General features: G+C 37.7%; 1 protein-coding gene across 1 annotated transcript in view; it reads right to left on the reverse strand.

Annotated features, from left to right (window-relative positions):
- The window catches only part of LOC109108875 (S phase cyclin A-associated protein in the endoplasmic reticulum-like), a 98,933-nt gene that overhangs the window by 79,814 nt on the left and 1,923 nt on the right, over positions 1–17,196 (reverse strand). Inside the window, exons 2-6 of the mRNA XM_042715923.1 lie at positions 9,554–9,671; positions 8,574–8,650; positions 7,863–8,060; positions 3,300–3,400; positions 1,576–1,692 (exon numbers count right to left, since the gene is read on the reverse strand). Coding sequence (XP_042571857.1) covers positions 1,576–1,692; positions 3,300–3,400; positions 7,863–8,060; positions 8,574–8,650; positions 9,554–9,671 — 611 coding nt within the window. The remainder of the gene's footprint in view (positions 1–1,575; positions 1,693–3,299; positions 3,401–7,862; positions 8,061–8,573; positions 8,651–9,553; positions 9,672–17,196) is intronic.

Consider the following 17,196-nt stretch of genomic DNA (forward strand, 5'->3'; position numbering starts at 1 on the left):
GGATAATGGGTTCAGGCCAGATTCAAGCAGATATATATCTGACTATATCTGAAATTGCGAGTAAACTTTGGGGGAAAAAAGTTGATTGAAAGTAAAAAAAAAAAAAAAGAGGTCCAGGGAACGGCATATTTGCGACATTTTCCAAACAATATTATGTAAGTTTATTATCATTATATTATCCGTTTTTGCTTTGCAATAGCAAATGACATAATATACTGAATATAGTTCCTATACAGTAGTGTTAATTTCGTTAACGAAAAACTATGACGAAAAATGTTCGTCAATGAGGTTTTCCCCCCTGACGAAAACGAGTCATTAAACAATAACTAAAACTAAATGAACATGCAATATCGTTGAGCCAAAACATTTCAGGCTGCTGTACAAGACTCTATTATGTAAGCGTTCATGTTTGCGGTTGCCAGATATCAAGAGATCAAATCCCCTAATCAGAGTTTTTCTGTTAAACGGATACGTACTCTTCCCGGCTTTTTGCTTCGTGCAATAAGGCAACCATTCAGATGCGCTCTCTCTGCGGTGGCGCCCTGATCTGAAAACACCGACATACAGTACTGTACAAGTAAGCTGGAGTTCAGAGATCTCCAACTGAGGTATTCTGCTTAAATGAAAGCGTCATTCAGCCAGTCGGTGTTCTGTCATGGATCTCGACTGTATTGTTTTTGATAGTGCTTGCGGATTGTAACGTTACTTATGCTACCTGGAATTACTATTAGGAATTTCTCTGTTATAATATTTAAGAATAGGTTTTTGTTACACCAGATTTCATAACATAGACAGAGCGAGTCGAGTGTAAAGTATATCAGAAGTCTTTGGTGTTTATTTAGCCTCTAATTGATATCCTGTTATAAATCTGTACACTAACGTTAGATGAGGTCAAATAATCCAAGCATACGAGTCGATATTCTATTTATTTGTGCTTATTGGTGAAAAAGCAACTTATGATTAAATGTATAAATACATTTCCCAAATGACAACAATCATTGCAATTAAAATTATTGCAAAATAATATATCTTTTCATAATTTTAACCATTAACCATTTTAACCAGTAAGACGAAAACATGATGAAAATCTGTAATTTTCCACTGACTAGACTAAAATTATCAGACATTTAGTCCACTAAAACTTGACTAAAACTAAAACAGGACAAGTCAACTAAATATGACAAATACTAAGACTAAGACTAAATTAAAAATAGCTGACAAAATTAACACTACTATACAGTAACATTTTCCTATATACCACATTATTAGCTGTATTTTTTCACAGTCGGTATCGACTGGTCCAGATCAGATCTATTGTTTTAGGTCTATTCAAATTTAGACACTTAATATATTTTAAGACAGCAGAGAATATGGATAAAAAATTTAATAATTAATAATTGATTTTTTTTGTGATTAGTAACCACGGCATATGGTACCAAGTGGTCAGAGTGACTGATAACACAAGAATATATATAAGCTAGTACTGGGGAAAAAAAAAGTACTTGTGAGTACTTGAGGGAAATGTTTTTGAGTGATCCTGGGTGTGATGTATGTACAGTAACTCGATTGGCCTACCCAAAATTGAGGGCACGGCGAACGCCAGGTGATGGAACAATACGGTCTGATGAGGGGCTGGACATTACATGTCTCCCTGGTGACATCTTTCGAACTTCCCAAGCCAAAGAAGTGGGCCTGCGGGAACAGGATAAAACTTTCAAAGAAAGGTACTGATTCAGAACAGAACCCAAACATAAAAAGCGTATAAAATTTGCCAAAATATTTGCAAAGGACCAGGGCATGCTTACATGCATCAAAGGACACATATTCAAATGCTGCAGAAATGTACAGATTCTAAGGAGTACTTTACAGTTTGACACACAACTTAAAAGCTCTTGTTTTTATACCATAATCAATGTACTAGGGTTGCGGTCAATTACTCATTACGTAAAGGGGTGAGGCAGTGAAATAGTGAATCAACACAAATTACTCATTGATCAGGCTGAAAGGAGGGTTTGTGTACATGTTAAGAGTATTTATGTATGTATGTATGTATGTATGTATGTATATAAAAAAAAAACAAAAACACACACACACACAGATGTTGTAATAATCATGACAGGCACTGGTGTTTGTGTGTGATTTATATACACACACACACACACACACACACATATTCCCTTTCAGAATATGCAAAATGTTCATAATTTTAACAAAATATATGTTTTTTTATTTAGTACTATCCTGAGATTTAGTACTGTCTAGCTATCTAACAAAAATAACATATATTCACAAAAACACAAAAAAACAAAATAACTAAAAATGAAAAAATTAAAAAGTTCAAAAACCCACATAACATTCATAAAACAATACAATTCCCGAATGATTCTTGACTGTTTTTATGTTTTGTGATAGTTGTTCATGAGTCCCTTGTTGGTCCTGAACAGTTCAACTGTCTGTTGTTCTTTTGAAAATCCTCCAGTTCCTGCACATTCTTTGGTTTTCCAGCATCTTCTGCATATCTGAACTCTTTCCAACAATAACTGTGTGATTTTGAGATCCATCTTTTCAAACTGAGGACAATTGAAGGACATAATTACAAAAGGTGAAAACATTTACTGATGCTCAAGAAGGCAACACAATGCTTTAAGAGGCGGGGGGTGTAAACTTTTGAACAGGATGATGAGGTGTAAATTTTTCTTATTTTGATTAAATATATATTTTTTTCCATTTAGTACTGCACTTCAGAAGCTACATAAATACATGTTTTCCAGAAGACAAAAGGAGGACAATTTACCCTGATCATCCAATTCAAAAAGTTTACACCCCCTGGCTTTTAATGCATAGTGTTGCCTTCCTGAGCATCAGTAAATGTTTTCACCTTTTGTGAGTTCAGATATGCAGAAGATACTGGAAAACCGCTCAGGACAAACAACGGACTCATGAACAACTTTCACAAAACAAAAAATGACACACGAACAACTTTCACAAAACAAAAAATAAAACTTTGAACAGTCATTTTTACAAATTCAGTTATTGTAACATTCATTATAAAAAAATCAGTTATTTTATGTTAAACAGCATAATAAAAACACCTAACCATGAAACAGCTTATTCAAGACAGCTTATCCATGATCCCTCTTATTTTGTTATGAACATTTTGCATATTCCGCAAGGGGTATGTAAACTTATGTGCATATATATACTTATCTGTATCACACACATTATATAATTTAACTTGCTGTATAGAAAAACAGAAGACAATAGCATGTACCCATTTCAGATAGCAAGCACATTATCACCTGTTCTGAGCGTCTGTTTTTTCCAGCTTCTCCTGTAGTTGGATCCAGTCGATTAGAGCTTTGAAGTCTCGGACGTAGTTATCCAACATCATCAGAACCTCCTGGGGGGGAGGGGGGATGGGGGGGTCAGTTGTGAAAGCCTCAATGAGATAAGGGAGAATTACATGCAACTCTGATATTTGCTTAATCACCGACCAACAATCAAAAGGCAAAGCCTTCTTGACTGAAAAGGATGTGCTTGAAAAACTTGCCAATGACAAGAATGACAAGAGTTGTTCTATGACAGGGGTGTCCTATCTTGCTCCTGAAGGGTCACTGTCCTGCAGAATTTAGCTTCAATGTTGATTAAACACACCTGAACCAGCTAATCAAAGTCTTGAAGATCACCAGAAACTTCCGGGCAGGTGTGTTAGGGCAAGCTGGAACTAATCTTTGCAGGACACTGGCCTTCCAGGAGCCGGACTGGACAACCCTGATCTATGAGCGATCAAAATTAAAAAATAAATAAATAAAAAAAATTGCAACAAATGTCTGAAATTGCCAATGTCAAGGCAATGTTGAAACATTGAAGAACAACCCACCAAACATACGATTTAACACAGAACATCCAAATCGACCTCCCCTACTTCCTGTCCTCAGAGTTCAGTCCTGTTAACGTTCACCTCACTGATAAAGCTGTGACCCCAGATACCTGATCTGACCATCCTAGAGGGCCAGATTGGCCCCCCACCCTGACGTCTCTGTTGTGACATTTTTGAAGGAACAATGTGCAGGGCCCCAGCCATGACCACCGGCAGAATCTAATGAATTCTCTGGTAAGCAGAATCCCGTACGAGCCCCCCGATTCTTGTTCAAACTGAGGAGCTGGTGTAAACCAACACCCTGCTGTCTCTACTAAAAAGTGGGCATCTGTAGCTACTGGAGCACATCTCACACACCCCCCACCCACCAGAAGCACTCCATTCACAAATACCAGGAGGGAACAAAAAGAAAAGGATGAGGACTAAAGAAAAGGAAAAAAGAGTGCTGCTGCTCTTTCTTGCCTCAGTGGTCTTCCACAAGAGGTGCGGCTGAAATTACCAATTAGCTTTGCAAAAGGGGGCTGGCAAATCTGATTGGGGCTGTAATCATTTCTAGTTACTGGCAAAGAGTGTGCAGCGAATGAAGAAATGTTCATTGTCTATCCGATATTCGATCTGGGAGCGCCGTAGGGACTCTGGGGAATCCCTTGGCTCCAACAAAGATGCTAAAGAGTGTCGCAAAGCCTTGCACAACACAGATTAGAACAGGTCTACAACCTTAGACCTACCACAGGCTCTTAAGATTAAAAAAAAAAAAAATACCTGCTTGCAATTATAAAATCTGCCTCAATGTCAGTTATAATCAATCATAATTTACGTGCTTAAGTTTCCTACGAATCTATTCACGGAGCAGTAGGTCATCTAGAACTGTCAAAGTAGCATTGCGTAGTGTTCAGAGCCACTTCTGTCACACTATACATGATAAAAGTGGAAAATTATCCTGCAGGTTCACTCCCTTGTGGGTATGCGGCGTCTTCCATACTTGCAATTTCAACTGCAATCCAGTTGTGGTGCATGACAATGGGCCTCATTCATGAGACATGACCAAAACATTTTTTGTGCAAAGCCATTCTGATGTAAACTTTCGAATTCATGAAAATGTGCGTAATTTCAATTTTTTTTCTTTTTTTTATGTGGCTGAGAGTTGAAAACTGTTCAACTTTGGGTAAGACGCAGCAATTGTCACTATCACTGTCAAAAATGGAGAAGTTAATATTGCTGGTTACTGCATTATTATATTTAGTAATATTAAAAATTAGATACTAGTAATACATTACTGCCAGGGATATTCCAAATCATAGCAACCAAAGTGTCTCTGCTGAAAAAAAAAAAAAAAAAAAAAAACGCTGTCCCACCAAAGCCTACTCAAGCACCACCAGCTGGCATCTTTCAGAAGAGCGCCTGCCATTTTCTCAGCTGGCTAAAAAGGCTTTGGTGGATACATGTTAATTGAATATTTATTGTTAACCATGTGGTCTATTAGTCTTTTTTGCATTTATGCAATGTACTGGAGCCAAACCTGGGGAAGCTGTTCAGAAAATTCCACAGCGTTCCTTCCTGGACATGTAATTAACGTAGTTGTAATTCATAGGGATCATGGTAATGAATGATCGTGCACATGCAGCCTTTTCACAAATGATTGGAATTCATTAACATACACGTTTAACCATCAAATCTGACGATTACAATGCATTTGTGAATCCAGAGAAGAGTTTTCAGGAAGGTCTGTTTTACGGGGCAAATTTCACTGAATTTACTTCTATATTAACACAGGTTTCATGAATGAGGCCTAATGTGTTGACACCTGTATCACAATGTGTTTAATATTGTGAGGTAGTCAGGAATACCCAGACTTCCTGTTCGTTAAGACACAGTTCAAATGCATTCAAGATCAGGACCAGGGGCTGTGGTGTGACTGATGATCTGGGGGACAGCAGGCGATGCTATGGAACAGGCGTGTGTGTGTGTGTGTGTGTGATTGATTGATGGGCAGTAACTGGGGAGTGGCAATCGTGAGGAGAGGTCCACACTGCTTTTAGTTAATAGGGGAGTCAGACTCAGTGAAAGATGTGTAAAGCATCAGGCCTGTTGACTGGGGCTAGCTAACAACACCGGGGAATGGTGGAGGACGATACTGGCCCATAATGCAACAGCTAAGGGAAAACAAGTGGACAGGAAACAACTGAGTGCCCTTAAAAGAATCCTTACACATTTAGAATTTCAAAAGACTTATAAGACACTTGATGGGAAAATGCTTAATATAATAATATTTTAACATGGGTCATTCGGTCATATAAAAAATGAAATAACCTCTCAAACACACAAAAACAATTCTGATATATTACATCTCTCATTTTCATAGACCCATTCACACGTGCAGAAGGATAACGGTCTGGTCCATGGGCTGATGTGAGTCACATAAATCAGGCCTGAGACAAGGTAGAGGCCTGATAAGAACTAATTAGTCCTCTGGGTTGTGGGTTAAAGATGTGGGCGTTACTTGAATATGAAAATAAATCAACCCACCCGACCAAATCATGAACCAGCCAACACTGGCAGAGGATAAAGAATCAGAAACACAGGTGAAATTGAATGCTGGGAAACTAACTATTTTACACAGAATAAGACACTTAGGAATAAGCAAATATAATTTATTGCAAATGCTGTACTGAATACATATTTCTTGTTTTACTGGGCACAATCCACCAATATGAAACAAAGCAAGATGTTTATTTAAACAGTTTTTCCATCACAATTTATATACTTTATAAAATGTTCTGAATTTCTGAATTCTGTTGTTGACCAAAAAAATTATACTTATGCAATTATGTAACACAAAAAATGCCGGTAAATGTACTCAACATCAAAAAAACAAGTGCTGAATCATAGATTTATATCTTTATAAAGGAGCATTTATGTGTATGTAAAAAGTCCTAGATTTCAATAGCTCCAAGGGACATTTTCCTACTGTAAACCTACTGTCTCTCATCAAACAATCCTCTACCTTCAAATGACAGTGAACTCAAGATCTGTAGCAGAGCGCGGTCCCATACACCAACTCAGACCAAAGGGACAGGAAGTGTGAACAGACCCACCGGACATGAAAACACAGCGGCCGGATAGTATACGCACATTCACACAGGCCAGCTGTCAACAAGGTGACCACAAACGGGGCCGGTTAACTTCGAGTGGCTGGCTGAACCCTGCTCAGCATAATTCTAGATTACACGCCAATCGATAAATCAGAGCCAGCAGTTTAGAGCATGGACGATGGGTGCAAATACATCCCGGCGCCATACCTGCCAGGGTAAACACAGTGAGTGCCCCGACATGGGCTCTGCCAACCAAAGCTAACAGAGTTCAAACCAATGTTTGCCGACACAGGTCCCAAGACCAAACCGGACACAGAAACACTGTTGATCAACTCGAAGTGACAAATCGTTATTGCGATCGTTGCGTGCTGAGAGGTTATTGGTCATAGTGGCTGATTGTAGTACATGTTTTGCAATCAGCTTTTTGCTAAACAAAGAACCTGGGGTGGAAAAAGTGTTTTGGGACGTCACTTAGACCTTGTACCCCGACACCCCCCCACACACACACATACACACACACACGGAAGGAGTGGGGTGGGGGGCCCTTTGTTTACACGTCATCCATCTCCAGAAAGGCCCTGGAGAGGTGCAGTGATGATTCTCTCACCAAACCCCTCTCTGACACAAACCAGAAAACAAAAGGAATGCAAGGAGGAGGAGGAGGAGGAGAAGGAGGAGGCAGAGCTTCATCGCAATGCTTCACTCCCTCTAATGGTCATAGAGTGCAAAAGCAACAACTTCAAAATAAAATGTTTAAAAAAAAAAAAAGAAATGAAAAAAAAAAAAAAAAAAAGAATAAAAACTATAGCATTAGAAATCTATAAAATATTCAGTTTCAAATGGTAAAAGCTGATAAATGTTGATGGTATGTGTGTCATATATAATCATACCCTGCACTCCACCACGCTCTGGTCGGATTCGCAGGTGACGTAGATCTCATCCACTGCTCTCCGAAGATTATCAAACAGGAAGGCCCAATATCGTGCTCGGAGGTCCACCTTCCGTGGCTGTCTAGTCTTGGTGGGGCTCTTCTCAGGTCCTTTGTCCAGTATCGACCCAGGTGCGCTTTTGCAGTCCAGTGCCGAGTTCTGTTAAGAGCAGGTGTGAGTGTTTCAAATGGTCTAAATACCTCTATCTGGCCAAATGAACTTCACTTGCCATTCACTTTATGGGTTAACCACCGTTTTAACGATCAGTGTGTGCTGCTTATTTAAACACTGAGGTCAAATTATGGAAGACTGGAAATAAGACCCCAACAAATACGAGGCTCAAATAAAAGGTCTCTGACGCCCCCTAGTGTTTAACAAGAGTAAAAGCTTTTTTATTTGGAGCTTTCCAGTTCAAAGCTTCCTGGTTAAATGATCACTTTTCTTTAAAGGAAGCAAAGAAACATTTTCTTCTGATTTAGACATGCTTGTTTATTTGCATACTTCATACTCATGTTTCAGGTTAGTTAGATTTTTTTTTTTTTTGCCTGGTTCCAGATTTGTTGTGGATGCAAATAGAGACAGTACATAATGTACAACATTATTATATGGCAGTAGTGTTTTCACTTACTCTAGGTATTAATAAAAGATTCAGAAAATACAAAAGAATCACACCTGCTTTTTGTTCCTGTGGAGCCCGGAGTTGATTCGTTGAGGTCTTGCATTGCTGTTACCGTGATTCTTCGATTTAGCTGCACGTGAACAGAAGAACACAGTACTGTTAAAGGCATATAAATATCACATTACTTCACATGTCCACTCCAGAGTATTCCACCTAACAAATTTACATGGGTGACATCAGAGCATTTGTTGTAAAACTGAAGACCTATTCAACTTTCAGATTCTGAATGAAACAAGGCTCTCTATGAAATGCAGGCACTGGTGAATCGTGTTTGCTGGGACATAACACATACTGCAGTCCACAACTAACAAAAGACTCCTGTGGTGACCTGTCAGCGCTGACAGTGAAACAGAGGATCTGGGTCAGCTTACACACACACACACACACACACACACACACACACTCACTCACTCACACATTCTACTCCAAAGAGTGTGCTGTAACTCCAGGTACAAGAGAGGGGATGACAGATTTGGAGCACTAGTTCATCGCCTACATTTGCTTTGCAAATGAACGCTCTATACAAAGCTGGATGGATTTTAAGTGGTAGCCTGATGGGTGATGAGCCCCGGGGATGCGAGACTGTTTGTGACTGCAAGAACGAGCAATGCATCACATATAATATTTTATTTATTTTTGAACACGTTTACTCAAAGATGCATTGATCAAAAATTATTGTTGATTTCAAATAAATGCTTTGGGCTTTTTTTTTTTTAATTCATCATAGAATCCCGTAAACAACAGCTTACTGACCCCAAACTTTTAAACAGCAGTTTATAAAAATCTGTTAATATTATTCTTAAAAAAAAAAAAAAAAAAATCTTGGATATCACAGGCATCCAAACATTTATTTGATGTTTTTTTCCCTGACTTGGTGTGGCTACTTCAAGATCTACACCCTATTTACCATAAAACGCAATGCAAATGTCAGCTTCTTATTGTGTGTGTGCATGAGTGTTTGAATGGATCTAACCCTCTTCCTCCTTGCTCTCCACTGGGACGCTCCATGCAATGAGGTTTCGAGCAGCCCGGCCTTCCTCTGCCACGATCTTCCTCACCTTGTCATGGCTGTTGGACCGCTGGAAAGATGCCTGTTGCAAACAAAAAAAAAACCAAGTGTAACTGGGGGGAACATTTTAGAAGAAAGCGCCACAAATAAAGGAATAGTTCACTCAAAATAGAAATGCGACATGTGACCAGCCGTTCGAGGGAAAACAGAAAGTCTCCGTGACTCTGAAAGTCTCCCTGTGGTTCAACAACAGACACTAGATCCCTGCATTTCAGCCCGAGCTGAAAGATGAAAGAGTTTTTGTTTTCGATTTGTTTTATTTCGTTAAGTAATCATTTAAAGCTTTCTATAGATATATTTATGTCTGTGAGCCATGTTTTCACTGAGTTTCGGTTCATTTTTGTACTCCTGTCAAAGACGAGGCGCAGAAAGCGCATATCGTGTTTGTTTTCTTTATTTAATAAAAGCACAACGTTTTGTTGATATTGTGAGTGCACACAAATAAAAGACCCTTTGCAGTTATGATGTATTACTCTTACCTTTATGTGCAAAAATGACGGCTTATCTACTGAAAAAAACGCAGGCATCTCCATGTCCTGAAGCGTCTCCGCACAAACTATTGGATATAGCGCACATTTATCTGGGTCTAACGTTTAAATAGTTATATGCTTGAACTGTTTTATATCTATAGATTTTATTTTAGGCGAGTCGTGATGATTTGAGAAGGCTAAATTGATCAAACATACTCTCACTGTCTGCCGCTGGCCGCTTGGTCGTTAAAAAAAAACAAAATTAAAACATTTATATAACAAACAAAAAAATGCTCCAAACGTTTTTCTAAATTAACTTATAAAAACGAAATGAAATATAATCACTTTTCTATTACATACAAAACCGAACTATTTTAATAGCTGAGAAAGTAGTATAAGCTGTTTAGGGAGTGTTTAGCTGTTCAAATCAGACACTAGAGCACCCTTCATTCAGACACAGTGAAGATCTGATGAGAATCAGTGTAGAGGGGCCCAAGTCTGGAAGATTTTGATGCTAGAGAGAGTCTGGCAGCTGGTTTAGCCAAGGCCAAAGACCAAGAAGGACAAACTACAGGAGTTGGCCATCCGAGGGGCATGTGACTGCAGTGGAGGATAGTCCATAAGACATTGAGCCATGAGATATTCAGTTTGGAAGCCCTTAAAAAACACTTAATTTAGATTTTCTTTTTATATTTAATTTATCTTGAGATGTTTTAATTTTAAATTTCAGCTCAGTGAAGCACTTTAAGCACAAACACTTTTTCAGTAAGTTATCTTTCTTGTAGAATTGAAATAACAGATTGTTAGTTAATCATTTACAAGTCAATATTGCGTATATGGACAGCGATTTAAAAAAAAAAAAAAAAAAAAAAAAAAGTGACCTTGTAAAACTGCGGTGTTAAATGTGATTCGGTCGAAAATTTGGGTGCACCTAACTTTTGTGCTGGTGCACCTAAAAAAAAAAAAATTTAGGCACACCAGTGCAACCAGTGCAAAAAGTTAGTCTAGAGCCCTGCATCAGAATGAGAGTCCAAACAGCTGATAAAAACATCACAGTAATCCACAAGTAATCCACACCACTCCAGTCCATCAGCTAATGTCTTATGAAGCGAAAAGCTGTGTGTGTTTAAGAAACTATTCGAGCATCAGTGCTGTTAATCAACATACAAAAACCAAAAACCATAATTACTCCATTCAAAAATTAAAAATCCCTTCCATTCTCGAAAGGAATATTATGGATAAAGGACTAGTAACTGTTTGAAGTTAAAAATGTTATTACAAACACACAGCATTCTGCTCCATAAGACATTAACTGATGGAGTGGAGCCGTGTGGATTACTTGTGGATTATTGTGATGTTTTTATCAGCTGTTTGGACTCTCATTCTGACGGCACCCATTCACTGCAGAGGATCCAATGGCGAGCAAGTGATGCAATAATAGATTTCTCCAAATCTGTTCCCATGAAGAAACAAAATCATCTACATCTTGGATGTTCTGAGGATGAGAAATGTTTCCATTTTGAGTGAACTATTCCTTTATTTATGGCGCTTTCTTTTAAAATAAAGCTATAAAGTAGTCACAGAAGATATCCTTGTCCTTTTCATAATAACACTCACAGATAAAAGCAGTGCTCTTAGCAACTGGCAAGAGTGAGCTTGTTCTGTCCAAGATTTAAGGACATTCTTCATTATTATAATTACCATTAATTCACACCTTCTTTCTGGTCTCCTTATATGACTTGCCAGGGGTGATAATATAAGCACAAGTGATGCCAAGATCATTGATTATTCAACGTCATGTCAGCAGCACCAGTAGGAAGACAAACAGTGGTATGTTCACTGCACACCATTTACACATGGATCCTCAACCACTGGTCAGTGTGGTTTAGGGTTGTGCCAATAGACATAGTATAGTATCGTGTATCGATGATAGCAGATGTCTCTGTCGATAGTCAAGACGATATTAGGCACATTCTCTTATTAATGCATTAAATTATAATAATAATTATAATTATTATTATTTTTATTTGGCAGCCTACTATAATTCGGCTATAAAATTGCCTCGCTATTTCACTTCAGCATTTTCCATCCACAAACAGACGTAGCCTACTTCGTCTGCAGATATAAGGTATTTCATTGCACTTTAACAAGTAATCTGAACAGCCTATATATGTGCAATATTTTAAACGAGCCCTTTCTGAGTTTAATGTCACAGTTATGTTAGAATGCATCTCATTCGGTTCTGTTGGGGTTGCTTCGGGCTCCTCATGGGGCGCGCGGTCCGGAGCGCTGCATGACTGATGCATCAGTTCAACTGAACTTTACTCCAAATATATGAACTTACCTGTTTTAAATACTTCATATTTAACGTATTCATTTATGTCCAAACTGTTGGTCTTTAAATGAAATCTACTATTGATTTTCACCGTTGACTGATTTGCAGAACATTTACTGATAACTTCCGTGTGCAAATGCGGCAAATTTTTACAGGATGCGCGATATGACAGTTGTGTCAGACTATATATGAACTAGCTGTTTTAAATACAGTATTTTTATATTTAACGTTTGTTTATCAGTATGTTTGAAAGTACTTTTTTTTCGATTACTGGTGATTCCATAGGCTCTCTCTCGCACAGCTGCGAGTTTTAAAACACCCAAATAGTTATGCTATGACAAGAACAAAGAGTCTCTCTCTTGCTCCACCCATGCACGATAATATCGTGTATCGTCGATCTCACGGGCTGACGATATGACGATTTGAAAAATGACCATATCGCCCAACACTAGTGTGGTTTGGCCTATTAAAGGGATAGTCCACCAAAAAATGAAAATTCTGTCATTATTTACTCACTCTCATGTCGTTCCAAACCCATAAGACCTTAATAACATAATTTTTTTTTTTTTTAATAATTATTATTATTATTATTTTTTTTTTTTTTCTGAAATCCGAGGGCTTTCTGTCCCTCCATAGGCAGCAACGCAACTTCCACATTCAAGGTCCAGAACGGTAGGAAAGACATCATTAAAGTAAAAACTTTAAAATACTGATCATCAAAACATGAACAAAATATCAACAACGACTTAAACCTATAGTTTACATTCTAGAGTTAACATTGTAGTGAAAACAATAATATTATGTTTTAAAAAAGTGATAAATTATGTTTTTTTTTAGTGCAAACAAAGCATTTGCGTCAGTTCATAAAATTGATGTTAAACCACAGGAGTCACATGGAGTACTTTAACAATGTCTTTCCTATCTTTCTGGACCTTGAATGTGGAAGTTGCATTGCTGCTAATGGAGGTGTAAGAATGTTTTGGGAAACACGTATTAATGATAAGGTACAGCTTAAGGTATAACTTAAGAACAATGTAGCATTAAGAAAGTTTCAGGAAACGAACCCCGGATCAATATACATGCCTCTAAAAAAAAAAAAAAAAATTAGGTGAATTTTCAATTCATTCCATCTTAAAAAAAAGAAGGACAAACCAATTTTTCTTTTCCAACTTTATGGCACAGTACTTTCAATTAAGCTTAACTTAGACATGGAATATTCTTTAAAATTAGCTGACTTTACTTCCATTTTACTTCAAAACCAATGCCTTCAATTTCTCAAATTTGTCAATACATTTGTCAAAACATTAAATTTAATAATTTTTTTAATATAATAAAGGCCCGTTCACACCAAGAACGATAACTATAAAGATAAATATAAAGATAACGATATTAGCGTCCACACCCAGCGAACGATTTCTGTTTATTCTAAGCGCACGCTTCTTCTGCCGCTTTACTTCGAGCGCGTTACAGCAGGATGGATTCTGATTGGCTGTCAATTTTTTTATCGTTCATCAGCTGGAAAAAAATCGCCATTCTTGAAAGTGATTCCAACGATATCGTTTTTTTTTTGTCTCTTTATCGTTATAGTTGTGGTGTGGACTCTGCTGTTCTTTAATACAGAAAACGATCTCAATAAAAAATATATATAAATTATCTTAAAAATAATTGTCCATAATGAAAACACAAGTCTACAGTCCTTTGATAATTTTTTTAATATAATAATCTAACAAAAAATATATATAAATTGGCATATAGCTAATTATTCAATTTTGTTGGCCATGTGCCACTGTTACACAAACGCAAAGCTGTTCCGTCTGTCACATTCCCTCACAGAGAAGAATATTTAATAAGGCTCACTGGTTTTTACACATGCATAAACATTGTACTGTCCTCCTCTACCACTATCTCATGTCCTCGGGGTTAAAATACACAACTGACCTACTTAGCCAATGACAAAAGCCTTCATTACACAGTTTTACTCTCTAGAGGTCGGAAAATAAGCATGAATGAGGCCTTGAGATTGCGAAACAAACAATTAAAAAAAGACATGCAAGTAAATTAACTCTTTGCCTGTCAGCAGGGTGTTTGGATGGTAAATATTTACTCCGGGTTTCCCAGGTTTCTGGCAGCTGACTGCCAACGGAAGGCCTGAGTCTACATTTGTCTTGCATCTCGGCAGAAGGGGGGAAGCTGTTTCTGATTTGGCATCCGTCGGTGCAAAATAACCAAAGTAAAAGTGAGAAGGGTGTATCTGATCTCAGGTCAGTGCTCCCTGCATGTGGGAGACGAATCGAGCTAATCACCTAATCACCAGCAGGCCCCTTGACACCCGAGGTCACTGGAGTTAGATCTAACCGAGCCCCTACAGAACTGCAAAACAAGGACGTCCAGCTACAAAGAACTGCTTTCAGGATGAATAACAGAGCTGCAAGCCACTCCAAGGATAGAGTTTCAAGTGCGTCTAAATGCAGAAGCAGAAAGAATGATGGGAAGAGAACAGAAGGTACGTACAGAGTAGAAGTAGAGTCTGTAAGCAGGTTCCTCATCCATATCCGGCCCTGACATGCTACCAAATTTGTTTATGGCAACATGTTTTCCCCCTTAACCAGCATCTCCACTGCACGAATGGCCTGTCATCGTCATTTGACAGCTGGACCAAAAATAGCCCCGTGGTTGTGCGTGACTCCTGCAAACTCTCCAAGTAGAGGCCTCCGCCAATCAGCAGGACGGACTTCTCCTGGACACAGGGACCATCTTTCTGCAACGTCTCAGATGCACAGTCACTCTGCTGCTACTGTTTTGCTGTCTTAGCTGTAGCACAGCTTGGCCGAGTATTGTGCAGAGCTCCTCTCTCTGTGCAGTCATGTGCACACAGCAGGACGCCCACTCGTCCAGCATGTGCTGGAGGCGGCAGGGCTGCGTGTGTCAGCGCGTCTGCATTGGACACGACGCAGATTCAATGCCCGCTTGGAGCTCAGCGGTGCATAACTCACACTGGGGATATAGATGTAAATAGAGACGCACCAACAAGATGTGGAACAGACACAGCCGCGAGGATGACAGCGTGCAAAAATATCTACCGTTTGAAGACAACAAGAGTCAAGTCGGTATGTAATATTCACCTTTTTGTAAACAAATTATTTTATATAATATTTTATTTATATAAATGTAATTTTTTAACTAATGAAAAATATACTATATATTATTTCAACATGTTTATATTACTATCATATGTGCATTAAAACTTGAATAAATAAACTGCTTTTTTCAAATGATCCAAGTCAATTTTTAAATCAGACATTGATTTAGCAATGAAATAATTAGTAAGTTTACTTGGAATAAAACAGTTGGTTGCTTGATAAATAACTTGCTCAGGTAATTTGCTCTCAAATATTAAACAAAAATATAATTTGCAAAAAAAAAAAAAAAAAAAATAAGGGATGTACTGAAATACAGTACAGGTCAAAAGTTTGGAAACATTACTATTTTTAAATGTATTTGAAAGAAGTCTCTTCTGCTGCTCATCAAGCCTGCATTTATTTGATCAAAAATACAGAAAAAAACAATAATATGTGAAATATTATTACAACTTAAAATAATAGTTTTCTATTTGAATATACTTTAAAAAAAATAATTTATTCCTGTGATGCAAATCTGAACGAAACACTTAACAACGTTTCGGTTGCATAACCTTCATCAGGTATCTTCAATAAGACGATGAAGTCATGCGACCGAAACACTGTTATTAAACCTTTTTGATACTTTTGCACTAATTGACAGTGTGCAGGAATTGTTTTCTTTTCCTTGAGTTTTGATCTTTGTGGTCTCTGTTTCCTACGCACCTATTAATTGTCGTCAGGTGTGCGGAGATTGATTGTTAAATGTAATGTTATGTTGACATATTCAGGTTATGTACTGTAATTTTAAAGGGATACTCCACCCCAGAATGAAAATTAAGTCATTAATCACTTACCCCCATGTCGTTCCCAAACCTGTAAAAGCTCTGTTCGTTTTCAGAACACAATTTAAGATATTTTGGATGAAAACCAGGAGGTTTGTGACTGTCCCATAGACTGCCAAATAAATAACAGTGCCAAGGTCCATAAAAGGTATGAAAGTCGTCATCAGAAAGAATACTCCATCTGCCATCAGACGTGCAATCTGGGTTAAAAGAAGCGAGAGAAACACTTTTTGTAAGCGAAGAAAACAAAAATAAAGACTTTATTCAATAATTCCTTTGTCTTCTTCGCTTACAAAAAGTGTTCCCGTCGCTTCATATAACCCAGATTGCACATCTGATGGCAGATGGACTATTCTGACGATGTCTTTCATACTTTCCTGGACCTTGACACTGTTATTTATTTGGCGGTCTATGGGACAGTCACAAGCCTCCCGGTTTTCATCCAAAATATTCTTAAATTGTGTTCCGAAGAAGAACAAATCTTTTACAGGTTCATAACAACACACTAATAATATATACCGTTAATATAATATTTAGTGGGATGGAGTATCTCTTAAATGTATTGTTGCATTGTGTATGTAATACTATGGCGTCATGTTAATGTTATGTTGTTATGTTATGGTGTGTGTGTCACTGTTGTTATTTAAATGTTATGATGTCATGTTAATGTTATGTACTGTTATGGTAACTTTATTTTTGCACTGTTACTGTTATGTGTTTTGTTATGTTGAGTTAGATTACTGTTATGTCATGTTCTGTAACATTATGTTGAATTATTTTT

Source organism: Cyprinus carpio, chromosome A25 (assembly GCF_018340385.1).
Source record: "Cyprinus carpio isolate SPL01 chromosome A25, ASM1834038v1, whole genome shotgun sequence".
Taxonomy (NCBI): domain Eukaryota; kingdom Metazoa; phylum Chordata; class Actinopteri; order Cypriniformes; family Cyprinidae; genus Cyprinus; species Cyprinus carpio.